This window comes from Sciurus vulgaris (assembly GCF_902686455.1).
Source record: "Sciurus vulgaris genome assembly, chromosome: 10".
NCBI classification, from domain to species: Eukaryota; Metazoa; Chordata; class Mammalia; order Rodentia; family Sciuridae; genus Sciurus; species Sciurus vulgaris.
In genome coordinates, this window is record NC_136470.1 from 29,459,963 (window position 1) to 29,476,645 (window position 16,683).

The 16,683-nt window shown below is 32.5% G+C and overlaps 1 protein-coding gene and 1 pseudogene across 2 annotated transcripts in view; one reads left to right on the forward strand and one right to left on the reverse strand.

The window, feature by feature from the left end:
• Positions 1–16,683, forward strand: part of LIPI (lipase I) — a 65,620-nt gene that overhangs the window by 15,329 nt on the left and 33,608 nt on the right. The window contains 3 exon segments of the mRNA XM_079154959.1: positions 5,664–6,049; positions 8,969–9,077; positions 13,880–13,981. Of these exon segments, the coding sequence (XP_079011085.1) occupies positions 5,664–6,049; positions 8,969–9,077; positions 13,880–13,981 (597 nt within the window).
• Positions 9,491–13,200, reverse strand: LOC306670378 (serine/threonine-protein phosphatase 6 catalytic subunit-like; annotated as a pseudogene). The gene is made up of 2 exons: positions 13,154–13,200; positions 9,491–12,785 (listed from the first exon to the last, which is right to left on the reverse strand). The product of its transcript is annotated as a serine/threonine-protein phosphatase 6 catalytic subunit-like (transcript).

Here is a 16,683-nt window from a genome sequence, read left to right on the forward strand (position 1 = left end):
TGAAATCAACTACTCTGGTCGTTGAGTCTACATCATATAAGTGGAACCATAGAATATTTGACCTTTTCTTTTTCTTTTAAAAAAATTTATTAATTAAAAAAATTGTTTTTGTTTGTTCTAATTTGTTATACATGACAATAGAATGCATTTTTGACTGGCTTATTTTCACTTAACATGTACTAGTCAAGGTTTTTCCACATTGTAGCATGTGTAAAAATTTTCTTTCTTCTTAAGGTTGAATAACATTCCATTGTATCTTAGAGATTTTGCTTATCCATTCATTTATTGATGGATATATAGGTTGCTTCCACTCTAGTTGTTGTAAATAATACTGTAAATAATGAACATGGGTATTCAAGTCTACAAGCCCCAGCCTTCAATTATTTGGGTATTCACCTAGGAATGGAATTGCTGGATTATGTGGTAATTCTATTTAAATTTTTTTGAGAAGTCACCCTACTGTTTCTACAGCAGAGGTATCATTTTACATCCTCATCCCCAATGCAAAAGAATTCCTTTTCTTCATATCTTCATCAATACTTGCATTTATTGATGTTTTAAAAAATAGTGACAATCCTAAAGAGTTAGAAGTGGTATCCCCATTATGGTTTTAATTTAGTGTTCTTAATTGTAGTGATGTTTTCCATTGGTTTATTGACCATTTACATTTCCTCATTAGTATGTCTATTCCAGTCCTCTGCCCATTTTTTAAAATGTGGGTTGTTTGATTTTTAGTTGTTAAGTTGTAACAGTTCTTTACATATTATGATATTAATCTGAAAATAATATGCTTTTCAGATATGGATGATTTATAAATATATTCCCCCATTATGTGGGTTGCCTTTTTACTTTGTTGATTTTTGTCCTTCAATGCACACAAGTTTTTAATTTTGATGAAGTTGAATTTATCTATTTTTGTCTTTGTTGCTGGTGTTTTTTAAAATTATTTGGGTTGTCTTTAAGAAATCAAGGCTGAATCCAATGTAATGAAGTTTTCTATTTCCATTTTCTTTGGTGTTTTTATTGTTTCAGCTCTGTAGTATTTCTCCTTGTAACAATTTTTAACTTAAAATGATTTTTTCTAATATTAGTATAGCATTTATGATCTCTGTTGAATTGAATATCATTTTTTCATCTTTTAACTTTCTTTAGATCTAAAATGAGTCTGTTATAGATAGCATATAGTTGGAACCTGTCCCCTGCCCCCCATTCTGCCAATATGTATCTTTACCTTAGGGGTTTTAATTCATCTATGTTTAATACTGGCAGTGAAGCCCTTCTACTCTTTTGTCTTTAGTTTTCTACATGTCTTCAGTTTTTTTGTTTCTCATTTCCTACATTATCACCTTTCTTTGTGTTTAGTTGATTTTTATGCTGACATGCTTCTTATTCTCTTCTCATTCCCTTTCTTAAATCCCCTGTAGATAGCTTCTATGTGGTTACCATGGAGACCACAAATAACATACTAAAATTATACCAATTCAACTTAAATTGATACTAACTTAATTTCAATTGCATAAAAACCCCTCTAAAGTTCCACTCTACCCTACTTTAGGTTTTGTTTGGGCTTTGTTTTTGCAAGATTATAATATTGTATAATTGGTTTCATTGGTAAAATCCGGTAAAGAGAATGAAAATGAGATATCAAATAATACAAAAGAGTTAACATGACGACAAAAATTTTGCCTTTATACATTGGTATCCCCTTGGACATACAGTTACAGTTATTTCTATGTATTTGTCTTTTACTCCTGACAAAAAAGGAGAGTTATAAGCCAAAATTATGATAGTATTGTTTTCTATATTTGTCATGTGTTTGTCTTTACTGGAGAGCTTTGTATTTTCATATGACTTTAAGTTATTATCTAGTGAACTTTTATCTCAACTTGAAAGATGCATTAGCATTTCTTGTAGGGCAAGTCTAGTAAGTGATGCATTAGCATTTCTTGTAGGACAGGTCTAGTAACTAAAGGAGCTTCCAACTTGTTTGGGAATATTTCAGTTTTTCCCTAATTGGTAAGGAAAATTTTGTGAAGATTCTGGGGCATTTTTGATGCCTAGAATTTTATTTTTCTTTCTACTCCAAAAATCTAGAATTGAATCAATTTAATATTCTTTAAGAATCTAATAATACACTATGTTAACTGTTCCGTATTATCTGCCTATCTCTTGTTTTCATTCTCTTTACCTGATTTTATCAGTGAAATCAATTATACAGTATTATAATCATGCAAAAATAAAGCCAAAACAAAATAAAATCTTACATCCTCAGTGCACTTGAGGTGAATCTCTTTTTATTCCTGCCTGTGGACTCAGTTGGTTAAGGAGCAGTGGTTTTTGGTTGTGTTCACCAGCCTGTCTGGGTGTTGAGTGACCACCAACTGGACTGACTAGCTACTAGCACAACACACCTAGCTCATCTTCTAGTAGGAAAAGACCAGGATTGTTTTCATGTGATGGCAGTGGGGTGGGGGTACAAGTCCCCAGGCACAAGTCCATTTCAGATCTCTGCTTTCTTCAAGACTCCTAAGGCCATTTGTCGAAGCAAGTCCTATTTCTGTTTCTTCATTGTGGATTGAGACAAGTCACCCCACTTAGTTGAGAGAATACCTCAAATTACACAGTAAACAGCCTGGACCCAGGAAAAGGTGATGAATTGGAGTCATCATCGCACTATAACAAAGCGGCCTATGCCTCTTTTGTGACAAATACACTTATCTGTCCATGTGTGTTTTTAAAATAATGTATTCTTACTTTTTTTTTTACAAGAGCTGAAATTGCTTTTTAATAGGCCAACTTTACACAGTGATATATCTGTTTACATATCGTATATTTCTCTCTACTGTAATTTTATCACTGTTTTGTGCTTTCTAGTTTCATTACTTCAATTTTCAATTTTTCTTTTGTATTCATACACTCTTATACACTGAAATATTTAATTTATATTCTAAATATTTTTTATATTTAGAAATTTATGTGTTATGGTTTACATAGTACAGCCGTTGACATTGAGGTTTTCAATTTTTTTTCAAAACCTCACTTTTCTATTTCACAGTTAAAATTTTTGAAATCTTGCAAATTCCTCTATTAAGCCCACTTCCTCTATACTACTCTGAATTTATGCTTCTGTCTTTATTAGTTTGATTTGGACATACAAGAATGACTTCTGTTATTGCTTTTCGGTTTTATCCAATTTTGTAACATTCAGTCTTGACTCAATGTTTACCTTATTTGCCCATTCACTTTCAATCTTTTTGTACTGTGAGATTCTGTGGATCTTATCTTCAATGTATCTAACATTTTTATATAACAAAGATGATTCATAAAGTATGCTATATCATTCTTAGTAGAGTCCTTTAGGAAAGGCATAGACTTCTTGGCCCCCCGACTTTCCACTTATAACTTTTTCCTGTCTGATGTATTTATTTAAAGGGCAAACATGAAGTCATTATCACTTCATTCCTCTGTTTGTAACCTGTATTTTCTGCCTTGCCATTTTTAGGATATTTTTCTCTTTCATCGAACTCCAAATGAGTTTCTAGAAAACCTCTTGGTGAGTTTGATTAACTGACTTTCTCTGCATTGTAGTGAGCCTTTTCAGTTTGCAACCCCTAGTATGCAATTCCCTTAATTTTAGTAGCTAGAACCCTCTCTCCCACCCCAATCCCCTGACCTATGGAACAAGAATATTTTAAAATTTGAATCATCATTCTCTCTCCTTTATCTAAGTTTCACTTCATAATTTTAATTTCTCTCCCTTCATTTCTCATTATAAGAGAGTTTCGTGTTTGTTTTAACATTTACAATGTGAATTTTAATTCTGCAAATTACTTTTTCCCTTCATAAATTAGAAAATTTAATTATTCTGTTTTCCATCTGATGCTGTGTGTTTTATTTCTTTTTTTAAACCTCAATAAATTTTCTCTTATGGCCTTCCTGCTTATGTTTCTGAAATCAGATTTTTCTTTGCATTCCAATGGGGATGCTATAGAGTTTTCTGCAATTATTTGTACATCTGGTAATAGATAATAAAATTCTCTGCTGATGGTTTTGGGTGATAATTTCTCCCCCCCCCCCACACACACACTTTTTTTTTCACAGTAATCCTACCGATTAATTCCCTATTACTCTTTCTAGAACCATGTAAAAGCTACCTGGAGTTGGAGTGTGTCAGCAGTTTGGATTTATTGATTGTATTTGGCCCTTATCCAAGTTCTGCTGATAAGATAAGGCGGAGGAACAGGATTCCTTACAGAACTTGCCCAATGTAGCAAACATTCATAGGCACTGTGATTTGATCTATTCCTCTTCTTACTTCCTTACTCTCTAGTACTTAAAATACATGAAGAATCAAGGTTTTAACTCTTTCAAGGCTATCTTAGTTTTTTTGCCTGGAAATTGAATGCATATCTTGTATCTCCTTCATTGCCTTCCTCCTTTTCTTTTGTCTCAGTCTTTGTGACAATATTGCAAATATACATATATTCACAAGTAAGATTATTGTAAGTAATTTATATATGCCCAGTCTTAAAATAATATTTGATAATTCATTTCTTTGCTTTTCTCCTGATAGATTCTTAGAAGTGGATTTACTGAGATAAAATATACTAACACATTTTTGGATGTTTGATATGTATTGACAAATTCTCTTCCAAATATTCTTACAGAACTAATGTTCCAGAAGCAGTATAAGCACACATTCTCTTTAAAAGTTCATTTGGAAAAAAATCTATTGGGATTATGTTGTTATTATGAAAAGAGTTACAATTCTGAAAATCTGTGAAAGAGAAAATAAAAAGCAGCTGTTGTTTCACTATGTGGCAATGAGCATTGTTAATCTTTCTTAGTTATTTTATTTTCTGCCTTTGTTCCTTCTGGGATGGATAAAGGAAGAGAGGGAGGGAGGAAGAGAGAGAGAGAGGGGGAGAGAGAAAGAGAGGAGAGAGAGAGAGAGAGAGAGAACACATTCAGTTTAATGTTGATATTTAAAGTGATTTATAATTTTGTCAAGAATATGGATGTGTGGTACACATATATGGAGACATACATACACATAAATTTTTCAAAGAATATATCATTTTATATGTTCTTACCACTCATGTTTATGAATCTTTTGATATTTACCCTTATCAATGGTATTTGGAGGAATTTTCTATTTTTGTTTGTTAGGAAAATCATTTTTTGTTTTGATTTGTATTCATTGGAGAACTGCTCAGGTAAAATATCTGTTTTTCTAATGCTTTGTATTCATCTGAAAGTAACCTTCTGTAAAGATGTTCTTAAAGTTCATAGTTCCTAATCCATTTATCTATCTCATTTCTTTATTAACAGTAATAATAGTATTATTAACAGTATTAAGGACTTCAGTCACAAACATTGCTATTATTTTTTATCTTTATATGGATAAACAATTCCTGATTTTTAACCAATCACATTTATTTATATTTTCTATTGTAATTTTTAAATTATTTCTAGTTCAGAAAGTCTTTTTTGCCTAATCAGTGTATTACTTTAAAGAGTGTAGTTGGTTAGTAATTTATATTAGAATGCTAATAAAATGAAATCCTCTAACCTGCCATGTTCAATTCTGTTCTTTAAAACAGCATCAAGAATTCAATAACATCTAAGTTCTCAGGTTGACTGGCATTTTTTTTTAATTTCAGAGAATAAAAGACAATGCATTGAATTCTCTCATCTAAGTGTAAAGGATTCCTTAAAAGATTTATTTATTCCCAGATTAAAGATAATTCTGATGATGTATACAAGGAACAACCTAAACTGCGCTCAGCCACTGTTACAGCACAATAACTCACTTAATGTTAATTTCAACACACAAAAGAAAACAGTCTGGCTCATTCATGGATACAGACCAATGGGCTCCACCCCATCATGGCTTTCAAATTTTGTAAGGATTTTATTGAATAAAGAAGACATGAATGTAATTGTAGTAGACTGGAACCACGGTGCTACAACTTTTATTTACAATAGAGCAGTCAAAAACACCAGAAAAGTTGCTGAGACTTTGACTGAGTACATTCAAAATCTTTTGGTAAGTCCATGCTATGCAATACATATGTTATGTAACACCACAGAGTGAATATAAAATTAATACTTTTTTCCATAAGCATTTAGAATTACAGCTTTGATATTCTAATTTATGCAGTCTTATTATCTTTGCCTCAAAGTATAATTCTATAACTTGATTTGACCTTATTTTAAAATAATTCTCTTATGTTTGATTTAAAAACATTGTAAGACTTTCGAATCGACTTAAACTTATATCCTACTGGGCAGAGGGGATAAAGCATATAATCATTGCATTCTTTAGATATCGTCCCTAATACATGTCTAGCATGTTTGCATTTATCAAATATGAATGGGTAAAAGTGAGGGAAAAGCAGTCTGAAAAGTATCTTACTTTTTTTTTCCCCTCAAATGAAGTACCATTTTCATTTTGTCTTAGGAAAAGAAGTATCATTTTAAGTCAAAATAACTAGTTCTTGTTCCATTTATGTAATACATGAATATAAACATATTTACATATGATATATTATCTATAATCTGATCTTTTTTAAAAATGTATTTATTTTGGATTAATTGTACACAAATGGGGTACAACTATTGTTTCTCTGATTGTACACGAAGTAGAGTGTAATCATACATTTGTGTAATCACACATTTACATAGGGTACTGATGTTTGTCTCATTCTGTTATTTTTCCTACCCCACACCCTCTCCCCACCCCTCTTTTTCCACTTTTACCAATGTCAAAGGCAATTCCATTCAGGTCTGCTCAAAGTAGGGATGGCCAAGTAAATTCAGACCGGTTCTGGCTCATCTGTTTTTGAATGATTTTTGTTTATTATGTTGACCTATGGGACTCATGTTTGTCCTGAGAGGTGGTAATTATGGGTGCTTGAGAGAAAGAAGGGTTACATATAGCTGTGGTATATTCTTGGGCTTGAAATTGCATGTGTTGTGGTGAACTTCCAAGCCTTTGCTGAAATTGAACAAGCACAGCAAATCCAAGAAGCAGTTACACATAGTGGCTAGAAGTCAGACTGGAGAGGTTCAAAGCCCAAATCCTTCACTAATCATCTGTGTGACTTTGAGCAATTATTTAACCTCTCTATGCTGCGGTTCCTTATTTGTGCATTTGAGATACAATTTTATAATGATGTTTATATGATTATTAGTTGAATATACAGATATATATATACAAATGTGAATGTGTACATATGTGTGTATTTAACTAGTTAATAACATTTAGTAATCATTGAATAAAATCAACTTTCATTATTATTTTTATATTTCCAAATTTGGAGAGAGCCATACCATCCCTGTGGAAAGGCAGAGGAGATAATTGCCTCACCCATTGTTATCAGTAGATTATAAAGTTACTTAAACAATTTTTTCTGGTCATACACTTTAAATAATAAAAATGAATCTCAAAGTATGGAAAGTGTGAGAGTTAAGTAGAGAAATTTAGGAAAATTTGTAGCATAGATAAATTTCTAACAATGCCTTTGCTCGGAAATTTTTAAATTAAGAAGAGACAAAAAGATCAGTAGCACTGAAGTTTGGAGAAATACTTCCTTCAAGTTTTGGGGCATGCTCTGAAGTACTTAAGGAACATTATTGATTTGTGCTGGGAAAGCCTGTCTAGTTTTCCTTTAGTGGCAATCTACATCTTTCAATAAGCCCTCAGGCAAGTCACTGTGTAGACTGGACCTTGATCTGCCCACAAGGCTCTTATTAGCTCCCTATGAATGTGGTGGAAGAAATACACCCTCATGAAGCTCCTAATGCCTCCATCCTCCCACCTCCACACCCTTACTAATAGGTTTTCAAACCTTAGTCTTGGAAGATTGGATTCCATCACTATTCAGCTTGTGTTAGGGGAAGTCACTTAAAATCCATAATCCTCATTTTATCATCTCTGAAGTGAGAATGATTATTATACTTTTACCAGGTTTTCTAGGATTTTTCATACACTATAACCAGAGAAAAAAGACAGATTAGCATAAACTAGGTAAATTGATCTGGGATGTGTCTTAATTCATTTGAACTGCCATGACAAAAATAATATAGATTGCCCTTATAAATGATGGAAATTTTCCCAGTTCTGTAGGCTGAGAAGTTCAAGGGCAAGGCCCTGGAAGGTTTTGTTTTCTGATAAAGGACCATTTCCCGGTTCATAGATGATATCTTTTTACAGTTTGCCTCCGTGGAGGAAAGGTCAAATGAGTTCCCTCAGGCCTCTTGCTCAGGGCACAAATCCCATTCTCTAATGCTCCAACCTCATGATACAATCACCCTTTCTAATGCTCCATCTTCAAATACTATCACCTCAAGTGTTAGGATTTCAACATATTAATCTGAGGCAGAGGGTACAAACATTCTGACAATGGAAGTTTGGGATCCATCTTCTCCAGAATAGGTAGAAGTGGATTTGGTCAGTCTTTAAACTGTAAACCTGTTTCCTTGGTAAAATGGGAATTCACTGAATATTGTTTAATTAGTATTTAATAAGTACCAGGCACAATTTTATGCAATAGGATAAAAAAAATTAGAGGACAATTGGGAATATTAAGCATGAGATTTATAATGCACATGTCAAGGTACTTAACACAAAGTAAGCACCTAAAATGTCTATTATTATCAGAAAATGTTTTGATAATTAAATGTTATTTTACAGACACTTTCATATAACAGATGACAAATTTTTAAAAAGTTTTAAATAAAAGTTTATATTATTAAAAATTAGAGAAAAATAAGATATTTTATGCCTCAAGTTGAACAAATAAATATTTGTTTCAAAAATTACAAAAGTTCTCCTTTCCTATCTACCAGAAATGAATTAAGCCACGAAAAAAGAAAAAAGAATGAATTTTAGAATGTGGGTGTGGGAGGCAGGATTTGTGAATACCAAAAATGCAAATTATGACATTCTTATTTTCAATTATAGACACATGGAGCTTCTCTTGAAAATTTTCATTTCATAGGCATGAGCTTGGGAGCTCATATTAGTGGTTTTGTTGGAAAGATATTTCATGGTAGACTTGGAAGAATAACAGGTAAAACTTTTATTTATAAAATTATTGTTTTAGCACAATTTTAAGTATCAGAAGTTATTTAAAATTTAACAGGTAGAAAATGAAACAATAGAAATTATGTATGAACATTTACTTTTCTGTATTTATATTCAAATATTAGACTTCATATTCGAAAATCTCCTTTAGTTCTAATTACAGTTTATGTGACTGAGATAGAAATGAGAGAAAAAGATCTATATATTTCTATCTAAATTATTATATTGCTGTAAGAATTCACAGGAAGATTTGGCCCATTAAATTAAACTTTCTTATAATTAATATATGTCCGAGCTAAGACTATAGCTATGTACTTAATTTTCACAAACCTTAATGCATTTCAGTTTTTAAATTTTTTTTTTTTTACTAGAGCCTAGGACACTTTATTAGAAACCAGTATATATATCATAAACAAATAAAAATAGTTCTTACCCCCCTTAATACAACAGAAAGGATTTTACATTCAGCCTAAATACAGGGAGTAACAGATCCTTTTGCCTACAAATCTATGACTTGCAAGTATCTTCCGCCACATGATTGACTCTATATTTAATACATAGCCCTTATTTATTAGAGGGATCCAAATATTCCTTTTAGGCATACAAAGTCTAATACATTCACTCTCTCTTCCCTTTACAAGTCTAATAGTAAAAACTATTCTTCTTTTCCATACAAAAAGCCATTATTCAGTTGAAATCAGGCAAAACAGAGATGGCAGTTAAGGAATGGACAGAATATTATTGGCACATGCCCAGCTAGTGACAAACAAATGCAGTACACTATGACTTAAAAATAAAAGTCACATTACAGGGAGAATGAAAACTACTACATCAATCAAAACTAAGGAGTGTCAAATGGAAAAGTAGGTCTGAGGGTTACCAGTTTTATTGGTACAAATTAAAAACAGTGAAGGGCAAGCACTTAAATACAATATATGGTAACAGGAAAAAAATACTACAGAGAACTATTCAAAGACCACACCAAGTTGTCTGCATCATTAATTTGCACTGTTTCACAATTAGTAAAATATATAGCTACATATCCCTGTGAGATAAACACCTTTCCACCTGAATTACACTGGGGTCAGGGCAGTAACACAAAGCTACTGACCCACCATGAGTTCAAATGTGTGCAGCAAATGTCTTAGTACTTCTTTCATATAGCTATACAATTAAAAACTGTACAAGGAGCTGGGTGGTTGGGGAAAAATAAAAAGCTATTGTGCTCATTCAGTAAAACAAAACCCTGATGAAAAATTATGTGCCAAGAAGCTTAGACTATAAAGATTTTTATTGCATTTTTAGGTAACCTGGAAGTTCTCATCCTGAAGGGCAAAAGTGGGATTTAAAACTACCTGAACATATGCTAAAGTGCTTTATTAATTGGCTAGCTTCACACGGATTTCCTGGGATGACAAAAATAGTAGTAAAGGGATACCAATTATTTAACAAAATGGTACATTCCAACATCATTTATGACCACTGTCATAGAGATATTGGAACACTTGTCCTTATTAAGAGGACAGTTGCATATCAAGAACTGATCATCATAACCCTTTGGATATTCAAATTACTTACACAAAGTCGAAATATGTTATCACGGACCTTTACAAAAAAGGACAGTTTTATTCCTTCTACATTTTAAATAATCTGCTTCAAATTACACTTCACAAATAAAAGAGTCCTGACTTTTCAACCTTTCCAGTTGCAGTTAAAAATGTACACTTCCTAAAAGTTAAGGTCAAGTGTTACAGCAAGAAAAGAATGGTTCCCATTGAAAAGTACATATATTTTTACTCAATGATACTCATGATTGATTGTAAACTGGATTGATCACATTCTACTCAACTGGTATCAAATGAACACATCAGCATTATAAGTATTAAATGTTTTTCTGTTATTATAGAGGATATAAACCAAAACATTAATATGGCAGTTATGTTCTTTAGGCACAGTTTAGTGATTTTTTAAAAAATAAATACTATTGAATTTCAATTGAAGTTTTAAACTCAATAACCAAAGGGTCAAGAATTCTAATTAGGAAAAAAGAAAAAAAGAGTAACTTTAAGCTAACAATGCAAGCTGTTTAAAATTTCTAACACTTAACCTGAGTTTTAGGATTACTTTATTAAAAAATACAAGGAATATGGAAAAGATCAATACAATTATCTTAATGTACAAAGTCATAAGCTGTAGCAGTTTTTAACTAAAATTTAAAAACACAAGGCGGGCAGCACTTTAGACCAATTTATTTTATATCCTTTTAAAATATCATCCAACAAAGGACAATGAAGTTTACAGCTGGGACAGGTATACCTAACTCGAGGCATCTGTAGTCCATCGTGCCCACTGAATAACAACTTTGCTGCTGAAATTTCTTAAAACTTACCGAACTAAAAGAAAAGGCTGAATGATATAAAAGGAGGAGTTATTTCGGTGTAATTGTCAATTGGCTTTTAAAAAAAAGGAAACACATCCTGTTTCCCCAGACCAGTAAATAAGCAAGAGCTATGTGCAGCAGTGTGAATATTAAGACATTTCTCAAGTCTTTTCAAATGAGTCCAAGGTGGGGATGGAATGAGGGAGAAAATTGATAGAAAAACATTGCTATAGACACCATAACAAACAATAAATTTAGATAATTTAAAATTTTAAAAAAGGCAAGAGGCAGCATTTCAGCAGCAAAGTGCTCGATAAAAAGTATATTGTAGAGGGTAATACAAGAAAGTTGGGGTAAGAAGAGGACAGAAAAATGGGTCAGCAGGATGGGCGAAGGCCTCAAAGGAAATATGGCATCATTGTTCTGGGAGGAATAACACGTTCTGAATCTGGAACTGCCTGGAATAACTTTGGTTCTCTTGTATTAACATCTTTGAAGACCATGATGGAAGCAATATTTCCACAGCGATAGCAGTAGTTAGGAGCAGACCACACAGCAACCAGTTTCTCATCAAACATAAACTTATAGCCTTCATGCACAAAATGATGTGCTCTGCAGATGAGTTTTAAGTTGTTGATATGAACAAACTCGTTTGTGACTTTTGCTCCAAAAAGCCAAACTACTCCTCGAGGACTGATTGCCCAAGTATCCACGTCTTCAGGATCTGACCAAACCAGATCACAAAATGCCCCTTTATGAGGAATTTCTTGATTCCGTTCAATGGTTCGAATTTGAGCCAGTGTTTTGATATCAGGAGATAAGCCACCATGAACACACAAAATCTGTTCATCTATTAAAGCTGCTACTGTGAGCATATCAAAAACTTTGGTACAGTATCTCCAGGCATTAACATTTCCATATTTGGTTTGGCACTCATCATAAAATCCATACGCCTGTGTTATCTGTTTACTCTCATGATTTCCTCATAAAAGTTTAATACGATCAGGCCATTTAGCCTTTAGTGCAAGAAGGTAAGTGAAGGTCTCCAAATAATAGTAACCTCTGTCTACAAAATCTGCCATAAATATGTAGTTTGTGTCAGGAACCTGACCTCCAGTTCTGAATAGTTCACAAAGGTCATAAAACTGTCCATGTATGTTTCTGCACACTGTTACTAGTGTTGATACTGGCTGAACATTTGACTACTCCAGGAGAAGGTCACAAACGTAATTACATAGCCGCTTCAGGTCGTTCTCCGGCAGGTACTTGCACAGCCGCGCTATCTCCACATCAGTTTTTAAAAATACTTGAGTACTAGAAGAATCGGGAGTTGTTATCTAAGTTTGAGGAGTTCTGCTTCCCAATTTCCCACATATTTCCATGACGGAGTTTCTGTATTCAGAGAACTCAGTAACCAAATAATGCTGATGTAGATTTTCTTCTCTCCTGTAGAAATGGTGATTTTAGAAGTACAATATCCTTCCATGAACAATTTATGTTATTTTTGTTTAACAATTATTGATGTGTATGGCCATAGAATATTTATAACAATTTCAAGTATTAATAAAAGACAATAGACTTTTTAGTTAAATTTCAGAAAAGAGGAAGAGGAGAGGAGAAAAATATTTGTATGGACAGGTATGTTTTACTACCTATTAGTCAAATTTAATGGCTCCATCTACCAGGCTTCCATCAGGGCTTGAAAGGACAACACATGTGGAAGTTCCATATCACAATAATTTACAGAAAGAGAGAAGTGGACTGTTCAGTCAAGTGGATTAATTAAATAAAACAGAGATAATAGAAGGGCCCAGGATGAGCAACTTTATATTTAATTTTTCTTTATTTTTCAAATAAATTTTTCAGATGGTATTTTCTTCCACTGCATAGATGCTCTCAAGGAATTTATCTCCCCCCTCTTTGATACTCTTCAGAAAGTCATGAGTCTAGAATTTTATTTAAAATTTTATATAAAATTTAAGCTACTCCAAAAATAATGTTTATATTACACAGAATTTTTAAATATATCTTTTTTTCTTAAGAGAATGTGAATACATGCTATGCATTATCGTTTCCCCATTCAAGAGAAGTCATTATTAAATACAGAACTATCAACTTACTAACAATTGTTACTTAAATGAAAATGCTAGAAAATATTGTGTTGAGGTGTTTCTAGGGTGGTTTAGTTTGACTACCTCAGAATGTTGATATTAAGTATTCACCTATTCAACTAATGAAGATACATGTTATTTATCAAATTTTACTTATCTTTAAATGTGTTTTTTGGGAAGATTTCAACTTAAACTGCTTAATATGTTTCAAATGTAATACTAATAATGCAAGCATGCAATATAATGAACATCAGAGTAAGACTTAATTATATTGATCATTCCTTTCTTGAATTTCAGGTCTTGACCCTGCTGGGCCAAAATTTTCTGGAAAACCATCAAATAGCAGATTAGATTATACTGATGCAAAGTTTGTAGACGTCATCCATTCTGATGCCAAAGGTAAAGCAGGATTTATGATATAATGATTTAAAAATGAAAAATTGAATGTAGACCTTAGGGAAGAGGAGATTATAAAAGGAAGAAGGGTTTCAGATAAGATGTTTGGGGTTAATTTCCCGCATTGTTAAATGCACTGGTTGTCTTCAGTTTGCCTCCTTCAGGTTTCAAAAAGTATCAGATCATCCTAAAAATTAAATTTTGTGAACCATAGTTTGTCCTATTTAAGCCATTGATAGTCATTGACTTGATCCTATTTCTCTCTTTTTATCAAAATCCCATCTTTAAAAAATCACTTCAAAAGCAAAGTATTAAATTAATTTGTGATCTAAAGGGCTAAGTATTGCTAAGGCAGTCTTGAAGGATAAAAGTACATATTTTTTATAAATGTGAAATTTTATTATAAACTCATATAAATGAAGACTGTGTGGCATTAACATACTAGACAAAAGATCTAGTAAAACAAAACAAGTTTCTTGTGAAACTTCTGAGATTTATGGCAGGGGTGGCACAGCTATGAAAAATGAAATTTCAAGAAATATTTCTGTTTCAGCTAGTTAATTGCTGAAGTTGAAAAAAAAACCTCTAACTCACATATAATAAAAATCCTGTCCATGTTGTGCATACAAACAGAAAAGGGAAAGCAAATAGTTTATGTGGTATCAATTTTAAAACCTTCATATTATTGGGATAGTGAATAATGTTTTTCCAAATCACACAAAACTCATAACCCAAGTGAAAAGACTTAAATATTTGTTTACATTAAAATTGGGAACTTTATCAAAAAACACTTTGAGAAAGCAAACAGCAACCCAAAAATATGGGGGAAAAGAGCTTTAAAACTACAATGAATTAAGAAGGGCAAAAAAGATCAAATTAAAAAAAAAATCCAGACTTGATCAGGCATTTTTATAAAGGAAAAATTCCAAGTAAACAATAACCATATGGAACATTTTAAAGTTAGTAAAAAGAAAAAATGCAAATTAAACCTAAATGAAATACCACATGTTTATAAAACTGCCTAAAATTCAAAGACTGGGAAGACCATTTGTTAAAAAGGTTGTAGAACAAAAGAAATACTCAAGTGTTATTGATAGTGCCTCAAATTGGTGCTGCCACTTTGGATATCTTGACCATTATTTATTAAAACTGAAGATATTCATAGTCCTATAAAACAGCAACTCCACTTCCAAGTGTACAGTCAACAGATTTGCTTTCACATATGCATGACTATATGTTCAAGAATATTCAGAGTAAAATGAATTTATCCCTAAAACAGAAACAGCACAAATTTCTCCCAATTGGAGAGGACATATAAACTATGGAATGCTTATACACTGAAGGACTATGTAGCAGTAAATAACCTTTACACCTGATAATGTGGAGTAACACCACAAACAGGCTGATCATTGGAAAAAACCAGACACAAAAGCCTATGTACATATATGTACATATAGACATATGTATATGTTTTATGTATATAAAGTGTCTTGTGTGTATATCTAGTGTATCAATTTACATAAAGATGATTTCATTAATGGAATGGATGTTGGTTATCTCTAAAGGGCAGAGAAAAACTTTTGGCTAGTTAAGGGCCAATGGGGCTTCCAGATGCTGTTTCTTGACTAGATATGAGGCCATTTGCCTCATAATAATGAATTTGTAGCCATATATTTTATATTCCTTTCTTATGTTGTTATAATTTAAGTAAAAAGAAAATTAAAAGGCCATATTTGCTCTCCCCATCCTTCTTGAAATCAAGGAAATTAATGCTCTAAGTTGACCAAGCTGCCCTACCCCCAGCATCTGGTAAGAAGAGAAACGCTATGGCCTGAATTAAGGACTGTTCTAGTTCAGAATATAAATCCTTTGCTTCCCCTTGATTCTGGAGCTATCCTGTTTGGGTCAACCTCAGTGGTAGATTGGAGAAATTGCTGGTTCCAAACTTGGAACTCCATATTGTGCTTAGATGTTAGAAAACTCCAAATCATTGGATTTCGTGCTTGCTTAAGTGCCATAAGCAGAGTGTATGATGAGATGTGAAGAGTAATTGGCCTCTCTTACGGTCATATCACACATATGGTTTCCTGGAATCTAGGCTCTTTAATGAAATCATCTAAGCTATCTTTTATATTTTCTAATAGACCCTCACTCCCACATCATTATGTATATCACCAGTGTTCTCATGTCCCTCTAATACTTCCCTAGCTGTTAGTGTGTTTGCTTATACACTAATTAAATCAATTTGCTGCATCTTAATCTTTGGAATTTTTTTTTTATATTAGGGATTGAATTCAGAGGTGCTTAACCCCTAAGCCACATTCCCACATTCCCAGTCATATATATATATATATATATATATATATATATATATATATATATATATGACTCTCTCTCTCTCTCTCTCTCTGTCTCTCTCTCTCTCTCTCTCTCTCTCTCTCTCTCTCTCTCTATATATATATATATATATATAACTTAGGACCTTAGTGAGATCCTAAGTTGCTCAGGACCTAGCTAAGCTGCTGAGGCTGAATCTTTGACATCTTAATACTTAATGTTAGATCCAAGTATTTTATTGTTATGCTAAACATTTTGCTGATTTCTCTTAAGAGTTAACCGTGTTGATTTCTTGTGCCCTAAGCCAAAGCATTTCAATCTTACTTGGTGGCAGCTTTTATATCTAATTATAGTCCTGAATTTTTTGA